We start from the raw sequence: 22,363 nt of genomic DNA on the forward strand, positions 1-22,363 counted from the left end.
TTTTAATAATTACTCTTTATTAAATTTATATTTCTCATAATAAAATTTTGCAATATTTTTCTTTCGTTTTTTCTTAAAAAATCATTTTGGTGGAACAATAAATTATATACAGTAGAGTCTCGATAACATGAGGTGGACGAGACTGAGCCTACCTCGAACTTTCGGAAACTCGAATTATCGAAAACTTAAAATTTAATAAGTATTTCAATAAATGGAAACAAAGTAATTTTTAATTTCAGTATGTAATTGAAAACTGTATTATATTTAAAGAACATTTACTTACATTTGAGGATCAGGACACATTTACTACATTAAACCAAATAACAATGTTCATTATATTACTGCATCAGGTTAATTGTGCATTAAAATAATTGTCTAATGTTTTTTGTTCAACCCCTTCCTTCTTGCTCCCGTGAAAATGACGGGGTGAGGTTTTGCCCTCTATTTCTCGCTCTCGTGAAATTTCCGGGTTGGAGTATTCAGTTGTAACGTGACACTAAGAATAAAACTAATTCATTTCTTTCGCCTGGAAAACATTTTATTTCTCATTTTACACACCAGATGGCAGTACCAGGATATTTTTTAAGGTAGTTGTAGATAGTTAGTTTATTTTAAACTAGATGTCAGCACAAGATGGTCAGATGTCAGAAAAAAGGCACTTTTATGACAATTTATTTGAAAATTAATAAATCGTTAAGGGGTTAAACACCACACTATTCACATATTTCAGAGTTGGAAGCACAATATCGTTTTTCAGCAGTCAGTCACAGTAATTGTCTTAAAATCAATCGTAGTAATTATGCCACTTGTTGTGTAGGAGTTTGTCCTCATTTGGAAGCAAAACTGACTTTTTTTTCTTCTAACTAGCTCGTATTTATGGGAAAGTCGAAAAACGGAGGCTGACATTATCGAGACTCTACTATATAGGTTGAATTTAATCACTAATAATTTAACACGACTTGTAAAATTAATACTCAATTAGTTTGATTTTAGAAAAAAACCCCATTGTATTTCAATTTTGACTGCTTTGCTTCATACCTGGTATCTAAAATAGGAATAGCTTATTCAAAATGATTAAAAGTTAAATGAATAGTCAGAATGATATATTAAAATCCATTATGGATCATAATTTAAAATGAAACAGTTCCTTTTAAACTGAAGAGAATTATGTTTTAAGAATAAGTGAATGAGTTTTCATGTCTGAGGTACGTTCTAAAACCTTTTTTTTCTATAAGATAAATTTTAAAATTTTATCGCATAAAAATGTTTAACTCTCCCTTATATTGGTAGAAAATTTATTATAGTCTTGAATTATACTGCTGAAAAAACTCGAAAAAGAGAAAGCATTGCACGAAGGACATGATTTATGATTTATTCAAATGAACGATTTAGGAACAAAATAGTGAGGAAATTGCTGTAATAACAGATGTTACCATAAAATTCAGTTTCCTCTATTTAATGACAATAACGTTTGATCTATATTTGAACATGTCATAATATAAAATGGATTACGTGGAACTTACACGGTTTGACATTTCGTGTATTATACGAACACTGAGAGAGATCGATCAAAAATACGAGAAATACGTTATTCCCATCCATTGTCTCACACCCAATAATTAAAGAGAAATTTCCTGGTTACTGATGACTTAATATTCTAAAAGAACAGAAAATGCAATGTATTTCTGGAATTATACTAATCCTCAAACTGCTGTGGGTGTGGGACCAATTTTGGACGAGAGTTTCCATTACATTTTTCCATCCAGGGAAAAATAATAAAAAAAACCTTCTGCTCAGCTCATTAATGTTCTATACTACACTGTTAAGAAAGTTTTAGAGTGTTGAGCCGGTAACAGAAAACAAGGGCAATTCAGAAACTGACTTCCGTTTTGCTTTTAACAAAAACCAGTATATATTTACCAAATAATTTTATTTTCACCAGAAGGGTATAGCTGTCCTCTATTTTTAAATTATTTTACTTGTTGCAATTTACTGATTTATCAATCTTTTCTGCAAAAAAGCTCAGCTGCCTGAGGTTAACAGACTTGCACCTTGTCATAGCAGTTTAAAGCTATTCATCACAAGCCCTGGGTTGAGCTCCAAGTAACTTCCTCATGTCAGGGAGCTAATGGGTCAAGTCGGACTGTCATCATCAATGGATCGACAGCCCAGGGTGAGCCTTGGCCTTCTCAAGAGGTTTTCCAGGCTAACCTTTTTCCAGCTAGCGTTTTCCAGATTTTAGATTTTAAGACCAAAATGTCCTTTTCTAGGTCATCTTAAATTCGACCTGAGTCTTTTTCGCGTGCCAACTGGTCTGGCATTGAAAACTTATGGTACGGTCTCCATCCATTCTGATAACGTGACCTGACCATTTTATTCTTTGTCGTTTAATGAAGTTAATAATATCAGGTTCATTATATGAGTGATATAGCTCTAAATTTGTTCTTCTAAGTCACACACTATTTTTTTGAATTCCTCCAAAAATACTTCCCAAGACCTTTCTCTCAAAGATACCCTCTTCCGTACAGGATATTATGGTCCAGGTTTTACAAGCATATGTTAAAATCGATGTTAAAAGAGATTTGTGGTTAAGATATTATTCATGTTGGGCTGTAGAGGAGTGATTAACCACGTCTCATTTGAATTGGAGCGAAAAGCCTTATGTTGACTAAACAATCTGAGAGCGAGCGTTATCATGCAGCAACACAACTCTAGATGTCAGTCGACAACGACATTTACATTGGATAGTTTGTTTCCCTTTCTTTCAAGTGTTACATTTAACTTAATTTCCGTATCGCCATAAAATTTTCAATGGCAGAGTATAGAGCCGTAGTTGGTCAGGGGGTAGAGTGCTGATTTCCCAATGAAGTGACGTAACCCGGGTTTGAATCCCAGTGATGGCTGACAGATACGAATTCTACACCCGGATCGCACCGACCACAGTACTGACGAATGTTGTAGACGGATTAGAGTCGGTTGGGTTATGGGTTAGAGTTCTTTTGCCATTAGGCTAACCGTGGGAAGTTTTCATGGTTTTTCTCTCTATGTAACGCAAATACGGGTGAGTTACAACAAAAAGTCCTCCGCGAAGGCAAATTTCTCCAATACTTGATCTAGGAGTTTCAAAATTACAAGGCTACAGAATTGAACATCGATAGTTGTAAACTCAGAATTAGGTCGGCTATTCAACGACAGTTATAAAATAAAATAAATGGTATTTCGTGAAGTAGAACTCCCCTCTCCACAAAATCTAAGGCCGTATGCCGTAGGCCGTATTTCAAAGAGAGAAGCTTCTCTCTATTTAAATACCTTTCTCTCGCCAACTTAAGAGCCAAATTGGCTTAAATATAGACGGAAAACCATTACTTGAAATAGTTGAACTTTGTAAACATAGTCACCGTCGAGGGGAGTTCTTTATTTAGATACACTATACATTTTGTATCGTCATAATAATGAATGCGTGGAAGTACAATACTCTCTGACTTTGAATTCTTGGCAGCTTCTTGAATCACAAATTGTTTGATGTAACAAAGGATATGTTGTGTCCAATACCAACACAATGGAGGTTAGTTTGAGAATGAAAACACCATTATATTTAGCATCTCATTAAAACTATAACGATTTTGTATGGCATTATGGTTGAATATGTTTCAAAATGTTTAACAGTGTAAATAAAAGATTTTTTATATCAATTTGTACTAAGATATCACTATCTTTACATCCTCTAGTGATTTAACAGTTTTCGGTTTTTCATCTGCCATCAAAAATATTTAGGTATTGTTTTAAATTAAAGTAGGTGGACAATGTTTATGAAATATTGTTCGAAATTTTGGAACAGGTTGAATTTTAATGTTCCAATTTGTGGTAAACTTGATAAAATGTCAAACTGTACCACGTTACTATGCAAATCAATCATTTCAACACTTCATAACACATTATGATTCAAAGTAAAACGGATTTTTTTTTTTTTGAGTTTACAAGCAAGTATGTCATTTCAGGCATGGGATTGTTAGATATTTAAAATATTATTTTGAAAAATGCACGACCAATTTAAGGCATAGTTAACAAATAACATGAATGTTATTAGAAATACGTATATCCAGAAAAATATTCGAGTTTAAATGTTTTATTCCATGTTTAGTATTGAAATTTTGATATTTTGAGTCTGAATCACGATGGCATACTGATTGAGTCTCTAATCTCACATGTGTATGACCGGGATTCTATTTCCGTTAGCGGCTTGAGACCTACCCAGGTTCAGATCGACGCGTACAAACTCTCGACTGCTAATAGCAACACAGGAGCAACCACTCACACAACCGTCTACTGTATACAGCTCCTACCACGTGTTCTTGGCTAGGAACTAAAGGAGGCCAGTATGCAATGTTGAATAAATTGTCACGCTCATGTCGTTGGTTAAAAATATTGCAGATCCATCATGACCTTCTTGGCTGTAGGAAAAAGAACTATCGACCATGCCAACCACCATCTACTTAAGATACCCCAAGATGGAATCGAGTTAGCATGTCTTATATACTAGTGAATTGATGTTTAATAAACGTAGTGGTAGTTACGCCATACTAACTATTGAAAGTGTGGTTTAATTTTCTGCATTCTGTAGTCTGCTTTCGTTGCATGCAAAGCAATATTCAACTTCTAAAGGGATGAAACGACAAAGTGGATCTTAAAAATCTTTTGTTACAACAATTAGGTTTCAGGCACGAGCATAATATAACTCAAAAGTCTTTCTTTCACTGTAACCTGACTGAATTTCCCAGAAGAGTAGATAGAATTTATAATGCAGAAGATAAATATTTAAAAAGCTAAAAACTCAATTTTCCAGGCTTGACATCATCAACAAACTTCATTTTAAGATCCTATCATGCAAGAAACAACACGATTACATCCGGACTACAATTTTACACGCGGGGCACGTTTTTAAATGAATAGCTTTCACATCAAACAAGGAGAAAAAAAAACGTTTCTAGACGCTTCATAAATCTCAATCCACGTAAACTCTGCGGCCGCGAAATCGTTCCCAAATGATTAGTTGACTTGACATTATCAGCGCCAATTAAATCTTGAGCGAGTATTTTAATTAATTTTTTTCCCCTAAACGACCGATGCGCGAGTTGGGATCAAGCTAAACTTTAAATGTCAGTTGTGCTTTCTATTTCCTTTTTTTGAACATCTTGTTCCAATAAATTTTTCATTTAAGCTTTTAAGAGTGAACATCAAATTAAATTCAATTTAAATATCCCTTATTCATAATTCATTCACATGTAAGAGACAGTTGATAATGTTTTGATGAGTTGTACTGAAAAAGGCAATTTTTATAGCAATGAAAAAGGAAAGTATGATTGTTCTGTTCTTATTATTTTTTATGTAAACAGTGATGATTTTTGTAGTTAAATTTGGAATTGTCTGTGGAAAACTTAAATATAATATTCGAACTTGTTGCATCACAGCAATATTTATAACAACTAATTTAAAAATTATGATTGAAGAGTTTTGCAGATGAAGGCTCCAAGTGACATTTTTGAAAAAAATGAGATAACTCGGAGAAAGATCTTATTTTACCAAATCAGTTTATTTTATCACCTCTTCAAATTCAGCAGATCTTAGTGGATGAATGTATAAGTATAAAATTTAGAGAGAAATTTTTTGAAGTGATACTTCTTATGCGACTTCCAACAAGGTTGCGTTAAACGTTTAACGCTAAATTTTTATTGGCCGGGAAATCACATGGCAGGATTCAGTTTTCCCTCATTCATTTCCATATTGTTTTGGTTCTCACTAGCATAAAAATAATAAAAGTCATAAAAGCATTGTTTTTCTATAAATATTTTTTTAGTTTGATTTGATACACATATAATTTAATAGGATAGTATTTTTTATTTTCAAATTTAGTGGATAACAATTGTGAAAAATGAGTGAAAACAATCCCACGGACAATGCGACGGATTTAAGGTTATGTCAAGGTACGTCTCTTGTGAATATCAATTGATTGTTAGGTTTTCTCTTTTGAAACTACATTATGGCGCCTTCACATACTTTATTAATACAAATACATTTTCCATGGCGAGACGATGAGGCAACCACAAGCACTTCCACTGGTTCAAGAGGTCCACGAGGGAAAAATGCACAATATTACCGTTATTACAGAGCACGGAAGCGAGCGGAGCAGGAAAAAGAGTCGTTGAATAGAACAAGTGATCCTTCTACGACTGATGATTCTTCTACAATTAGCGTCGCAGGTTACGAAGTTTAACTTCTTCCGCGCGGAGGGACTCAATGCACTATTTTTTTTAAGTGCGTTAGCATCGAGCGGTTGACAAGCAATTTAAGAAAAATTCCTTTTTGAATGCAAATTAATAGATTAAAATTGTAAGCTCTATAGCACAAACGGTTTGTATGAGCTTTAGAAATTTATAGATTTTATCATTTGGGAGCTTGTGGATTAAGCACTCAATTGATCAACTCTGTAATTGTGAGTCGCTGTGGCTCAGAAGATAGAGTGTTCACCTCCCAAAGAGGTGATCCAGGTTTGAATCCCAAAAGTGACTAGTTGATACGAATTCTGCTCCTGGCTAGCACCGATCATAGCACAAACGTAAAATATCATCAGTGGCAGACGGGTCATGCGTTAGAATCTCCTTGCCGTCGAGCTAATCAAGGAATGTTTTCGTGACTTTCCTCTTTTCAAGTTACACAAGTGCAGGGATTAGTTCCATCAAAAAGTCCTCCACGAACTCTAGTTTATCCCAATGCTTGATCTAAGAGTACGCTTGTCTTCTGAGATAGGTTCAAAATTACAAGTCTATGGAGTTGAACATTGATAGTCATAAACTCAGAATTGGAGCTGGTGTTTAGCACCATTTATGAAATAAAATAAAATCTGCAATTATTGTTTGTAGATGAAACTTGCTTGGGTTGAAATTGGGTCTTCTTGCAAGCTAGTCTGCTTGTGATGCAGGGTATATTATTCATTTCGGATCGTCAATGCCTAAATTCAAAAGCTAATTCTAATTTACTTAAATTCAGTAATTTAAAACCGTCATCGAAACAGCTCTTTGATTGATTTTCAACACTGGTTAATACAACATGATATGTTTATATCATTTATTAGAATTAAAGTGGCTTATTTTGTAAGGAAATTTCCTAAAATAAAAGGGAGAAATATACTCAACCTGAATAATTTGATAAAAAAAGGAATTGTAAATTTATTTAGCGATGAAAGTCTAGTAAAATAAGTAAATTAAAATAAAAATCAGATTAAAGTGTGAAACTAATAAAATATAATTACTGTTTTTCTTTAAAAGTTTAATTGAAAAGATTTCTGTGTGTTGAAAACTTTATTATTTACGTGCTTCTAAAGGTGTTTATATATTTTTTTTGGTTCTTATTTTTATTTGTTTTTAAAAAAGTAAAATAGGCGTAGAAAATTTACTTCAAGTCCCAGCATTATTTTGCGATTTTAGTATCATTGTATTTGTTGTTTAGTACCATTGTATTTGCCTGCATCATTGTATTTGCTGTTTGAGAAAACAGCAAATTTTTCTTAATTTGTTGCTTGGTCATACTTTTTAATAGAGAATTATAATCATAGAGATACTAAGAAGTATCAAACGTTACTTTCTCAAAAATTTACTCTTAACCCAGAAAAGCCTTGTAGTCACGTATTGAAGGAAGCTATTCTTTAAGGAAAGGATCTCTTAATATTTAAAATTAACCCACGTTTGGAATTTATAACATAATATCCAAAATCTCCTTCAGTAGGCCAAGAAATAATTAAATTCTGATCAATGGTCTGTTATTTTTTTTAATTAATTCGTTTCAGCACTATAATAGGTGCTTCTCTATCAGCTAGTCAAGAAGCAATATCAACTAGCAGTATAGACCCACGCTTGCAATTTATAACATAGTATCCAAAATCTCCATCAGTAAGCCAAGAAATAATTAAATTCTTATCAATGATCTGTTATTTTTTCAATTAATTCGTTTCAGCACTATAATAGGTAGGGGAGAGTGGGGTCAATTGTAACAGGGTACGATTGTAACAGAGCAAATATTTCGAGTGTCGGGTTCTAGATTTGGTTCCTAGGTGGCGAACAAGGTGTATTTAATAAATCTACATGTACACCCCTGCTGGCAACCATTTTTATGTACTTTTGAAAGAGTTACATCGCAAAAGATATTTTCACGCTACGTAAGTACTTTTTTTGGTATTAGAATATTATATTGTAGCAAAGTAATTTTGTTTAAACAAATAAAAATTATTAACCGAATATGTAAGTGGACACCTTAATTAACATTTTGAAAAAAAAAACTAGTTTTGTTAATTAACTAGCATTGTTTTTAACAAATGAAGCTGAAATGGCGTCTTGGGGACAATTGTAACAATAAGTAAAGAGACGATTGTAACAGCTGAAAATAAATAATTTTATGTTTACAAACCATTACTTAACTCTTTAAGAACCACCCATAGTTTCCTATATCATTTATATTATGTTGCATGTGCATTATTTCACTTGTCACCTTTCACAGCATAAATTAAAATTTTTAACCCCTTAAAGTTTGACCCTTTAGGTCTCTGCTCATCATTATTTTGACTCCTAAAGTATCATTACTATTTTGATCAATAAAAAAATATATCACAACTATGATAATATGTATAATTAACTATGTTTTAGTTGAATTTATGAACTGTTACAATTGACCCCGTAAGTGGGGACAATTGTAACAAGTGCACGACTGTCAAAAATTGTTAATAACTGATATAATAAAATTTAAAATAAGGTATTTATTTTTTTTTCTAGTAGAGGATAGCCTACTTTACTCGTCTGTCAATTAATACTAATAATATATTGGAATTTTTGTCAGTTAAAAATAGTTAAGTAAAAAATGTTACAATTGACCCCACTCTCCCCTACCTCTCTATCAGCTAGTCAAGAAGCAATATAAACTAGCAATTTCTGGAATTTCAAATACTGTCTTTGATTATTCCTGTGCTGCATTATTTCAAAGGTAAATTTTACGTACTTCTCTGACTTTTCGATGGACGAGCACCTTATGCCACTGATTATCATCAAATCTCACTTTAGCTGGCTTCAGCACTTTCTCTACTGAACTCGAACCCAGATGAATTACTAAAATGATTCCACCGTCTCTCAGGGCTAGCAATAAGTGGTCCTCACCTCTTCCGGTGTATAGAAGTAAACCGCTGGGTTGACGGGATTTGAAGAACAGTGAGATTTGATCGCTGAAGCTCAGGATTGGCTCTGAGTTCAAAGACAGGAGGTTGAATGCTAGATATTCTGAACCACGAAAAGTAGCTTCGGCTGGTGCTCGTTCTGAAAATAATAATAATAATTAAAAACTAAGCATTATGGAATTTAACAAAAGAAATTTTTTTATGCAAATACTTTGAAAAATGTTATTTAACAGCATAAAGTTTTACAGTGAAATTTTATTCTTATAAGAACAATTTGATCACAATAGATCAGGATCATTCAAAGATAGAGTGGGAATTTTAGTTTGTCCAATAAGTTTTCTATTTAAGAAATAAAGGTACATTTGTTTCTGTATTATGTATTTATATACAATACTACCGAACAGTTAGATCACAATTCTGAATAACAAAAATATTAAATTAGAAAAGAGTAATATTTTTTTAGATATCCCATAACATATTTGATAATGTTAGTCCTGATTCATGCTACAAAACAGTAAGTTTGAAAAGTAACCACAAAAAATGAATGTTGCAATAAAACTAATTTTTATACTTATCACTGTTTTTTCAGCTTTATGTACTATTTGGGTAGAATAAAGCGTGAACCACGTTTTCGTTTACCTATGTGCTTAATGTATTTGAAAAATAAACATTAATTTAATAAGCAAGTTCGAAAATTAATCTTCCACGCTCATTTCACTATTTTGCTGAGCAAATCAGGCTTGAAAATTCTTCTTTAGAAAATCAAGTTATTTTATGTATGATTTACTTTCAAACACGAAATAATTTTTTACAAAGCTAATTTTTAGATTTTATTGCTAACCCCACATACATTAATACTCTATGATTTTTGAACTCTGTAAGCCTAAATTTATATATTTAAAGCTGATTTCAGATTTAAGACGATTTAGGACACTTTCTTTTCCTTAAATTTTGCTGTTTGAATATTTTCCATTAAATAAATGACCAAGTAATTGAAATGTCAGTAAATCTATGATGGCACTATCAATTTTAAAATTTAACTCAACCTTCCTTTCTTTAAAGAAAATGGAATGTAAAAATATATTTTTTCTTGAAATGGGTTGCAGAAAAAAATTACAACAGAACAAAAGGCAAGATAGCGGGAGGTTCTGTCAAATGGAAGCAAAGAACTTCATGATTCAAAATTCAATTAATTATGTTAAAACATTAGTTTCTATCGAATGGATTTTATTAGAATTGTAATTTTACAATAAATGCAAAAACAAGGAATCCTCTGGCTCTAGAATTATACAAATTCAACTTCGTGAAGTAATTCTTTAAGAATACGAACCCACATTTATGCTCGCAAAGAGGAAATTCATGCGAACTTTCTCTGCTTAGTTCGACAACAAGATTATTTGAAACAACACTCCAACTAATTTTAAGGATATTTTGCGACAGAACATTGATCATCTAAGGGCAGTATAAAAAACAGTGATCCATTGCCGAAATTCAAACTGACTCGTTTTAATGGATGTAGAACATTTCATCGCCAAAGCCATTTTGAAAATCAAAACGATTATTCTATTATTTCCTTCTTTTTAATTAATTAATTAATTTATTTATTTATTTTAATAATAATTATAGATTTGAACGGCCTATTTTTTCGATTATCAATTGGCCTTGTAATTCTGAATTCAAGTCTGAAGTGAATGGAAATTTCTGCAATAAGCTTTGTGGAAAACTCATCTTAGTGGACGATTTTTTTTTGGACATTTGAATTGCATAAACAGGAAGAACGATGAAAACCTTATCTTGAAAGCAAAGGAATTCGACCACATTATCCGTCTTTCGAATGGAGTAATTAAATTTAGCACTGTAGTTGGAGAGAGGCATGCGCAATATATAAATCAACCAGTCATATATGGGATTCGAACCTAGGGTGTCTCTTTGGGAAGCGAATGCTTTTGGGTTTGAGCCCTTCCGGCTCGAATCAAAGGAGTTAAGAAAATACTTAATTTAAATTTGTGGGCACTGCGAATTATATTGCGAGAACAGAAAATGAGATAAAAGTTTTATAAACTATTAACTTAATTTTCAGCCAACTTATTTAAACCTCTCAAAGATTAAGCTTAATACAGAAGTAAGAATTATATTAATAAATTAAAAGAAGAAGATAGTAAAAAAACGACTGCTTTATAAGCATTTTAAAATGCAATTTAACCTCCCTTTGTTTAACGAAAAGAAGGAAGTTAGTTGCGTTTTTTTTTCATGGAAAAATTAGCATAGAAGTATATTACAAGATACACGGGATGTACTCGGAATATGCAATTAAATGATTAGAAAAGTATTCATTAGTACATTTTAAGTTTAGAAGAATAATTTATTCAGATATACATGTACCCTGGAGGTGTAGCATCCGAAAAGCTTCTTTCAATACAGAAAGCAAAACAAAAGTGTCAAATTATAGATTCGTGCTCAAAGGCAACAAAGAAAAATTTGAAATTTCGGCAACAACTCTTCCTATTAGCGGAACAAGCTCTTAAGTTATTCCTTCAGCTATATTCCTTCAAAAATATTCATTATTTCTCTAATTTTTTCCTCAAGGGAACAAATTTTGTTAGTTTCGCCAAATAAGCCATCTAACAATAAGCAAAACTCAAAGATAAAAAAAACTTCAAAGAATAAAATAAAAGACAGTAAATATATGATCACGCCATCGGACCCTTAAAATATAATGCAACTCCGGAAAAAAAAGACCCTCCCACCGAATTACCGTCGTTATTTCATAAGTCGAAAAAGAGGCTTCTAAAAAATTTGAAACCGCATTACAAAATGATAAAGGGTTTTCTGCAGAAAAAATGACAACGCACGATGCAGCACTGCAGCTTTGATAGATGAGGTAGGTGCGACAACCATTCATATATTTTGTAGTGTTATTTTTCTGGGAAATAAGGTGCGGTAATGGGATTTATTTTCTTCTTTTTCATGCTTTTTTCACCAAAGTACCTTGACAGGAATGAACGTCGCCAAGCAAGGAAAAAAAATGAGTAGTTATTTTTTTGTAGGACTAAGGAAGAGGAGAAGAAAATTGTGCGCTGCCGCTTTCTAAAGACGTAGATTCAGGGTTGGTAAATTTTTCAGCGATTGCGAAAATGACAACGGTATATATGATTTTGTGGAGTTGCTTTCGGGACTTCTTACCTCGTCAAGATCTTACTCTTAGCATGAATTATTAACGCCGAAGAAATTTATTTTTTTTACAATTGATGGGTTTTTCTCGATGAAATATTTGTAAAGTAAATTGAGATCTTTGAAACATTTTTCAGAGAGTTTTCTATTTTATATAAAATAATAAATTCCAAGTAAGTTTTTATTTATATGCTGAATGTTTTTAGTTTAATCAAGGAGTGAAAGCTTTTTTTGGCAATTATATTTCTGATCTTTAAATTATGGTAGGCATGTATTACCAAATTGTTCAAATTTGTAATGTGTCTGTCAATGGGAAATTTTTTTTCTACCTGGTATTTTATTCGTATTTAAGACAACTTTAAGAAAAGTGCATTGTTTAAAACAAGAAATGAAGCGTCCTAGACAGCTTTTTACTTAAAGGTCTGATTTTTCGTAAGTTGAGACAACCGCGTAAAATGTGTTCAATGAATAGTACAAATTATAGCGAAGTTACAAACCCTGCAAAGAAAACTTAGTTTCTTAAAAAACAACTTTTTGTTCACATTTTATTTTAATGACCGGTGTTGAACAGCAGGCTCAATTTTGAGTTTACGACTATCAATGTTGAACTCCGTAGCCTTGTAATTTTGAACCCGATCCAAAAATAAGGGGAACACTTGGATCAAGTATTGGGGCAAAATGACTTTCTTTGAGAACTTTTTGATGGAACTAACCCCTTTTTGCGTTAAACGGAGAGGAAAACTGCAAAAACTTCTCATGGTTTGCTTGATGACAAGAGGATTCTAACCTTTGGTATTTGTCCTATTTGGAATTTTCAAACCTAGCATGGATCTGTAGTGGATTCTTATCTGGAAAATATGATTATATTTGTACAAAAAAGCAGTAAAAAATTTAAGCCCTGTAATTGATTTTGAAATCTGTCAGGTACGTAAATCTAATGAAGATAAAAAAAAATTACAGATTCAAAAAACTTTTGAAACCTCTATAAGAACTTTTAAAATTTCTTTTCTTGAACAAGGTTTTATTTAAAAGTCTTTTTTCTACATAAATAAGTTTTCAGAAAAGCATTAATAAAAACTTGGTGTTTTCTAACTTATATTTAATTTAAAATTGCACAATTCAAAATATAAATAATATTTGCGAAATATTCAAGATATAAATGACAGAAATAGTAAGAAAAATCATTCAATGAGAAAATTTATCAATATTATCTTGTTCTATGGTTTTTATTTCAAGCATCGCTAATTATTTTGCTGCACATATTACAATCACATCAAATTATTTTTCAACCATCTTAATCATAATACTACTACTAAAAGATTTTTAAAGGCGTAATTAAAAGCACATTATTTTCTTAAAAAGGGAATTTTAAGTACTATGTCATTGAAACAACTAGATGAAATTGAATGAATTCCTTTGTACCTCTTTATTTCCAAAACAAAGCTCAAATGTTCGTCTTTGTCCTTTTGTAATGAACTTAAATATGATCTGAATTCGAAACTATTTCCCTGGTATTTAAGTAGATAGGCAATTTAATAACTATTGCGATTGTTTCGTAAAATGTATTTAAGCAAATATTGTCTCTAAATTAATTTAACTCGCTATCGTTAAAACATCAACACAAGAAGGGCATGATGTTTCAGTACTATTCCATTCATTAACTTTGAGAATTCTCTTAATTTAATACCGCTTGGCATCTAGTACTTAAATGATATTGATGCCTGATTAAAGTTAGGAATTATTAAATCAGCTTAAATTGAATAAAATTACTGAAATTGCGTCTTATAGGAAATGCCTGGTGTGTTGACAGATTTTAACATTGCAAATTAATCATGGTGATAATAATAGTTTTCTTAAAAAATATTTTTATAGGATATAAAAGATGGGATTTTCTAAAACTATTAAACGTAAAAAAACTTTTAGACTAGTATTTAAGTATAAGCTAGATGAGATTAAACGAATATAAGTAAAAGTCCAGTTCACGTTAAAATTACGAATAATTGTGTTGACTCATGAAGTTTGTTCACATGAAATAGTTTAAAATTGAATGGTATTTCATTGGTATTATGAAGTGTAAAAAGGAAAGAAATTCTGCTTGAATTGGTAATAAAGAATAGGTGTATTTTAAATCTTATGACGTACAGTTCTTTTAGATGTGAGACCCCCCCCTGTAAACCTCCTCCATCCCCAGTAGTTAATTTAAATAATCCATGCATTGTAGTGTGATCATATTACCCTAATCTCCTTACAATACAAACTTAAATACATGAATTATAAGGCATTCAAATATTTTGAATATTATCACAAAAGATAAATAATAAGCATTAAAATGACTCCATATACGTGAATTCAGCTACTCTTGGGCAATGAAAAAAAGAACTTTACAAATAAATGCAATAAAGTATGAAAAAGTTGACTATGCGTTTCTTTATTTTTGTAAGAAAAAATCAGCTAATTTTTTCATGTTGTTTTCCCTATTGGATATCTCTAAGTATTACATTTAATAATTCTTTTTACAATACAAACTTAAAAACGCAGTTTTAAACACGTTTAAATTCCCCTTTTTATTACTTTTAGAACAGTTTCCAGTAAACATCTTTTTGCATACTAAAAAATGTTTAAATAACTTCACATGAGTAAATAACAGTTAAGCTGCTTTTGCGTTTTAAAAAAAACTTCACAAAAAATGCATTTAAATGTGACAAAGTACACTATATAACTTTTTTTTATATAAAAATATTAAACAAGTTTTTTTTCAACATCTAAGAGGATTTCTCTAGATATTACATTAATTTACATTTTATACAAAACAAACTAATTGATAAGCATTTAAACACATTTTAATTTCCTTTTTTTATAATTTTTGGCTCATTTTCAAATAAACAGAAGTGTTAAACTAACTTCTCATAAATAAATAACACTTAAGCTGATTTTGTGCTGTAATAAGGGCTTTATATTATAAAAAGCATTAAAATATGACTAAGTACACTATACAACCTTTTTTTTAATGAAAATAAAAATTTTTTTTTCATTTTCTTTTCTTAGTGGATTTAATTTCTCCAAATATTGCATTACTCTACTTTTAACATAAAACAACCCCTGAGATACGCATTTAAACGCGTTTTAAATTCCCTTTTTTATTATTTTTAGCATATTTTCCCGAAAACAAAAGTGATAAACTGTGTTTACATGAGTAAATAAGCTACTTTTTTGCTTTAATAAAAAATGCATTTAAATTTAACTGTGTAAACTAGATAAAAAGTTTTTAAAATCAAAATATTAAACACAATTTTCTTCCGGTTCTTTACCAAGCGTATCTCTCTAGATATTACATTGATCTACTCTTTATACAAAATCAACTTAGAGTTAAGCTTTTAGACGCATTTAAATCCCGTTTTTTTATTATTTTTATCTTGAATTTACCTTTATTTTTGAGTCTTTTTGTTAAAAAAAATATGTAGTGTATTTAGTCATATTTTAATGCCTTTTTCAGTAAAAAAAGTGTTAAAATAACTTCTCATGAATAAATAACACTTAAGCTACTTTTATGTTGTAATAAAATTTTTTCAAAAAATGCATTAAAATATGACTAAATACACTACATATTTTTTTTAATAAAAAAATTACACAAGTTTCTTTTCAGTTTCTTTCCAAGTGGATTTCATTTCTCTAGATATAATATTACTCTACTCTTTATACAATGCTAACTTAGAGATATGCATCTATATCTCTTTTTTTTCTTATTTTTGGCAAATTTTACGGTAAGTAAAAGCGTTAAAATAACTTCACAGGAGTAAATAACACTTATGTAATTTTGTGTTGTAATAAAAAAAGAACTACCAAAGAAAATGCCCTGAAATATAACCAAGTACATTTTCTAACTTTTCTTTAAGAAAACTAAAAATTTTTTTTCTGGCATCCTTTATTAACGGATTTCTCTATATATTATACTACTATAATTTTTATACATTACTAACTTTGGAAACGATTTTTTAAATATATTTAAATCACCTTTTTCATTATTTTTTGTAAACTTTGCATTGAACAAAAATACGTATTAAAAAATATCACTTAAGCCACTTTTGTGCTGTAAAAAATTGCAAAAAAGATTGAAAAGAATTTCATTAAAGTATGCCAAAGACGATCAGATAATTCTTTTTATTTAAATAATTATTAAACACGTTTTTTTCCAAGTTTTGTTCTCAAATGGGTTTTTATAGATTTTACATTAACCTACCCTTTTTTACAACACTTAACACGCTTTTAAATACATTTAAATCTCCTTTTTCATTATTTTGCTTACATATTACTTTGATTTTTTATTATTTTGATTTTTTTATTATTTTTACTAAGCCAAAATACGTGTCAAAATAGCTTCTCTTAAGTGAATAACACTTAAGCTACTTTATGTGCTGTAATAAAAATTACTTTACAAACACATGCTCTAAGTATGCTTTTATTATTCATGATTTGAGCTCTACCAAAAAGCTAAGGCATTCCGGAGAAATTATGTTAAAATAAAACACTAAAAATAAACGAGTTTCAACAAATAGAATAAAGTAAAACATGCTATAATTGAAATAAGTTAATGGAAAAATGCATTCCAACTCGAGGTATACCTTATTTTTTGTCAGACTGTTTATAGAAACACAGTTTTCTAATTAAGCTGGTTGTAAACTTCTGTCAAGTTTAACAGGAGCTTTAACATGTGAACTAACAGTTTTTCTCTGTAAAGATCGTAAAAACGCGATAACTTAGCTCCTTCTGTATTTTAGTTTTTATTTCTTTTAAAGATTAGTGTAGCTTTTGATACCATAACATGATAAGACTTTAAGTTGAAATAAGCCATTTCAAATAAAGCTTTATTTTTCTTACACCGAAACATAAGAGAAAGTTAAGAAGGGATAATGACATAAAATCAATATTTTAGTTGTATCCTTCATTTTTGTATGCGTATCCTAGGAGCAGGTAATAATTATTTTGGGAAGGAAATATTATGTGAAAAAGCTATGTTTTTTCTCAGCAATGCATTATTTTACGATGAGAAAGAAATATGGTCAAAACTACCAGAATTGGGTAAAATTTACCATTTTTTCATTTAATCTCTATTGGAACACCAAAATCTTATGATTTTTTTAATGTGTGATAAATTTTGTAAATGTGGTAAAATTTGGTAATTTTATCATGATAACTTAAAGCGTGGCGTAAATATCAATTATTTGGTTAAATTTACTTTCCAGGTTTGTCCCTTGTTCCAAATGAAAGGTATAATTATAAAACCGCAAATTTTGGTTTTATAAGAACTACAGTTTATTAACCAGAAATATCTTTATCACACAGTACAGTAATTTTACCAGTTTTTTTTCCTCGATAATATTTAATTTAAGATTGATTAAGAATTGCCTAATCATGTAGTGAATTAAGATATTTTAACTATTTTTTTTCAAAGTCTAAACACAGAACTGCTTTTTCTTTAAAAGTGATTAAAAAATCTGAGAATAAGTATTATAGTTCAGTGGAGAAAAAGAAGTATTTACTAATGAGTTATGTCAATCAATAATAGGGAAAATCAGGCACTGTTTGGGAAATTTTTATTTGGGTACAGGAACGATGAATAATTTTTTTTTGCAATTTCTTACGAAAAAAGAGTTTTGGAGTTTTCTCTTAACTATCTTTTCTAAAATAGTAATAGGTGCATTCAGAAATTAAAATCTCTTCGCCGAACTGCTCCAAATAACTAAAAAATATGCTGCTCAAGAGAAAGAAAATCAAATTGTGTTTCAAAATAAATTCTATTATCAGTAGATGTATAATTGAAAATATTAACTTTCCTTAAAATAGCGAATGTTTAAAAAATGTGCAGTTTTCGATCTAATGTTTAAGTTACCATTTACTAAGTTTCAATTTAAAAAGATGCGAAATTAAAGGGGGGAAAAACTTATTTTGTTTAACTTTGCATAATTCCAATGATAAATTCAAGAACCTGTTTTTGCAGAATAGACTAAAACTCATAAAATGTATAAATTAAAAGTTTGTTAAACTAGCGTGTAGATTGACGATAATTATTAAAATTTTTAAGAGGCATTTTTTAATATTTTTCATATTAACGAATTTGATTACTTTTTCATTTATTGTTCGATTTACTTAACCTTTTACAGGTATATTGCTAAAGCACAGGTTTATTGCTAAAGTTTTGCAGGTATATTGCTAAAGAAGTTATTGCTTATTTTGCAATAAATTTTTTAATTAGCTTGCAGTAAGTTGTTTATAAGTTTTAAGTGGCACAATAATAGCATTTAAAACTTTTTATTCTATCTATTTACTCAAATTGTATGCTTAGTTATGCTTAGCTTTATGTTATGCTTAGAAAATTTTTTTTACAGTTAATATTTTCAGGCTTTTTCATTTTTTTTCCATATTTATATGAGTCTTAAATTAAAGAATGAAGCTTTCTATTTAAATAAGCTTAAATAATCAATAAAATTTAATTTGCTATTTAATTTTTGCTTATAAAATCATTTTTGCAGTCAAAGATTTCTTATTATTTCTTATTACTTATTTTTTATATTTTTGTTACTATTTTGCAATAATAACATTAGACTTAAAGTGAACCTTTATTTAGCAAATCAATCTTTCTATTTTAATGAGCTTAATTTCAATAATAATACTTTAATTGAATCTTCGAGCTCCTTTCAAGATACATTTTACACCAAACATAATTCTTTTATTCTAATTTAAGCTATTGATATTAAAAACATAGTATTATTAAAGATGGCGTTGAATAATAACAAGCTAATTTAAATTCAACTCACATAATTTAATAAACGTTACGAATCGTTCTGAAAAGTAAATAGACGAACGCTGTAAAGTTATTGGATTAAATAATATTATTCAGATACATTTTCGATAGATAAAAGTAGGTTGATCTTAAGGTAGAAATTAGATGCCATTAAACTTCTCGTTTTAATTTTTTTCTACTTCTTTTATCTAGGTAATCCCAAACATTCATTAATACAAGATGTTTGAAGAAATCACGTAAATAAAGGAAGGCTATCTGATGCTATCTCTTAAAATCTTTGAAGTAATGGTAAGTAATTATTTGAACTGTAACCTTCCGTAATATGTTTTTATAATGTTATTGATCCTTCGAAATAGTTCATCCTAATTGAGATCTCACTATTATTTACGGGTTTCAGTCAATGGTCAAGTTTTTCGCTGGATGATTCCTACTTATAAGAAGTTTCGCATTAATTTGCTTATTTTGGTTTATGATTTCAGTATATTACGTAAAGTTTTATTATTTTTTATGCAGGATGCTATTTCAATTCTTATTTTACGTAAAAAATTCTGAAAATTCTTTGAAACCGGATGCTTTTAGAAATAACATAAATAAGGGAAGACTGTATCTCTACTTATAGAATCTTTGAAATTACGGAAAGTTATATTATTTACTGAAACATTCCGTAATATGTTTTTATAATACTATTGACCCTTCAAAATATCTTGAGATCTCCCAACTATGTGAGGATTGCCGTCGACGATAAAATTTTTGACTAGATGATTTCTGCTTTCTATACTTATAAGAAGTTGCCTTTTAATTTGCTTATTTTTGTTTTACGTTTCAGTATATTATGTAGGATTTGATTATTTTTTACGTATGACTTTGTTTCAATACTTATTTTAAGTAGAAAATTCTGAAAATTCATTGAAACTGGATGCCTGTAGAAATTGCATAAACAAAGGAAGACTGTGTTTCTAATCTTTGAAATTATGACAAGTTATAATATGTACTGAAGTATTCCGTAATATGTTTTTGTAATATAAGTTGTTGTTGACGTATGCCATTAAGGCACAGGAGGTGCGATTGTTCTTGTTTTCCTGTGGCGCCATCTATGGCAAAGAATTCGACTTTTGACACTCATACGTCTCATAGGGTGGACCCATTCATGCATCCATTCATTCATCCATAGATCGTAATTTGATCTGAATCAGAGAACGATCAATCTCCAATTCAGTACCCAGAGGTACTGATTTGTTATGGGAACATGGAGGACTTTGAGACTCGACAGATTTAACGTGCATCAGTCACCATTTACTACACGGGGAGTCTTCGACCGGCGGGGTTCGAACCCATGAACTCTCGGGCATGGGCCCAGCGCCCTACCGACCAGGCTATCCCGGCCCTGTAGTATAAGTGATCCTTCGAAATAAGATTTTTCTAATTGAGACCCCACAACTATATACAGGTTTCCGTCGATGGTAAAATTTTCGGCTTGATGATTCTTACTTTCTATATTTATAAGAAATTACGTTTTAATTAATTAATTTTTGTTTTAGTTTTCAGTATATTATGTAGGATTTGATTATTTCTTACGTGGGACATTACCTAGTAGGAAAATTCTTAGAATTAGTTTATTTTATATAAATTAAATAAATCAAAAGCATAGATTATTTATTTTAATAAACTTTGAAAATTTTGATGGCATAAAATAATATTCAAGGAATCAATAACCGAAATCAGTCTTAGAGTAACTGAACATTTTGTTTCAGTTTTTAATACTTAATTATTATTATAATTATTATTATCTGATAAATATCAGTTTTTTATTTTAATATTTTCTCCTTGCTTTTTATGGCCACAGCAATTAGTGAGTGGTTTAGAATAGTGATTTTTAAGAGTTTGAAACAATATTTAGTCGTGTTAAGATAATTAAGAATGAAAAATTTGAAAAGCGTTTTACAGATTTTAAGCATTTTCCAAAAATTATGGTTTTATCTGACTCATCTTATTTTTAAGGAGCTAACTTTTGAGCCTCAAAAGTTAAACTTGCTTAAATTCTATAGTATTTTATTAAAAGTTACCATTTTTAAATGAGAAAACTATAATTACAAAATCTCTTGGCTAGCGAACTTACGAAAACTCGTTTTAAATATTTGAACATAGTAAAAGAGAGACAGAATGAAAAATCAATAAAAAAACACTTATGTGAAACAAGAAACTATAAGGAATTTTGCATTATATTAAATAATAGTAGTTTTATTTAAAAAGCACTTTTGCCAATGCACTTTTTTTAATCGAAATCCTGTCTGTACAAGAAGATTTAAAAAAAATAAAATAAAAAAAATTAAAATAAGTAACGTTTAGCTTTTACCCTTTTCGTAAAGCAGATTAAGCTTCACCGCAAAGCTACTCCTGTGAAGGAGAAACAACTTTTACGTATGTAATAAACGAATAATATTTAAAAATCCTGTTATCTTGATATTTGACATTAATCCTTGATCTTAAGGGTGTCTTGGAGAGAGATTCTACTTTCGTCGTTCTCCATGTTAGTCTATGGAGAATTATATGATTCTTAGCCTACTCATTATATAGTCACTAATTAACATTTTGGAATTTCTTTTGCTTCATTGTATGCTTTGAAATGTCTACTATTAAACTATCTTACAAAATTTTCAGTTGGAAGATTTTAAATATTTTTAAAACTTTTTTGAAACTAACATGTTCTTCGAAAGACTGAAATTTAGGAGATAAACTTTAATTACAAGTTTATTTTTAACATTTTTGGAAAAATTTTAAGACAGATTTAAAGCTTAAGACACTCTCTATAACTTAAGATTAATATTTTAATTCTAGGTTTTATACATATTACGTAAATCGTAAATTAGTTTCAATAATTTCAATCATCAGACTCAAAATTTCCTTCCCCTTCTAAAACCCTTTTCAACATAATTACCCACAGCGAAAATTACCCTTTGCACCGCAGGAGGCTGAAACCAGCTTTCACTGTGATTTATGACTCTCCCTACCACCTTTTCTTATGTGCATCCTCATGCATTTCTGTTTGTATTTCATGCTTAGATTTTGTGGAGGAGCGTTTGTTATAGATTATCGTAGATTGCTAATATGGGACATTACTTTTAAAATTAAAAAAAAAGGCTGCATTGACGTCGTCAGATAAAATTTATGTATATATATAT

General features: G+C 29.9%; 1 protein-coding gene across 2 annotated transcripts in view; it reads right to left on the reverse strand.

Moving 5' to 3' along the window:
- The window catches only part of LOC107455130 (neurexin 1-like), a 272,802-nt gene that overhangs the window by 117,111 nt on the left and 133,328 nt on the right, over positions 1 to 22,363 (reverse strand). For both annotated transcript variants that reach the window (XM_071183981.1, XM_043044530.2), the window contains one exon: positions 9,043 to 9,353. In XM_071183981.1, coding sequence (XP_071040082.1) covers positions 9,043 to 9,353 — 311 coding nt within the window. The remainder of the gene's footprint in view (positions 1 to 9,042; positions 9,354 to 22,363) is intronic.

This window comes from Parasteatoda tepidariorum, chromosome 8, assembly GCF_043381705.1.
Source record: "Parasteatoda tepidariorum isolate YZ-2023 chromosome 8, CAS_Ptep_4.0, whole genome shotgun sequence".
In the NCBI taxonomy this organism is placed as follows: domain Eukaryota; kingdom Metazoa; phylum Arthropoda; class Arachnida; order Araneae; family Theridiidae; genus Parasteatoda; species Parasteatoda tepidariorum.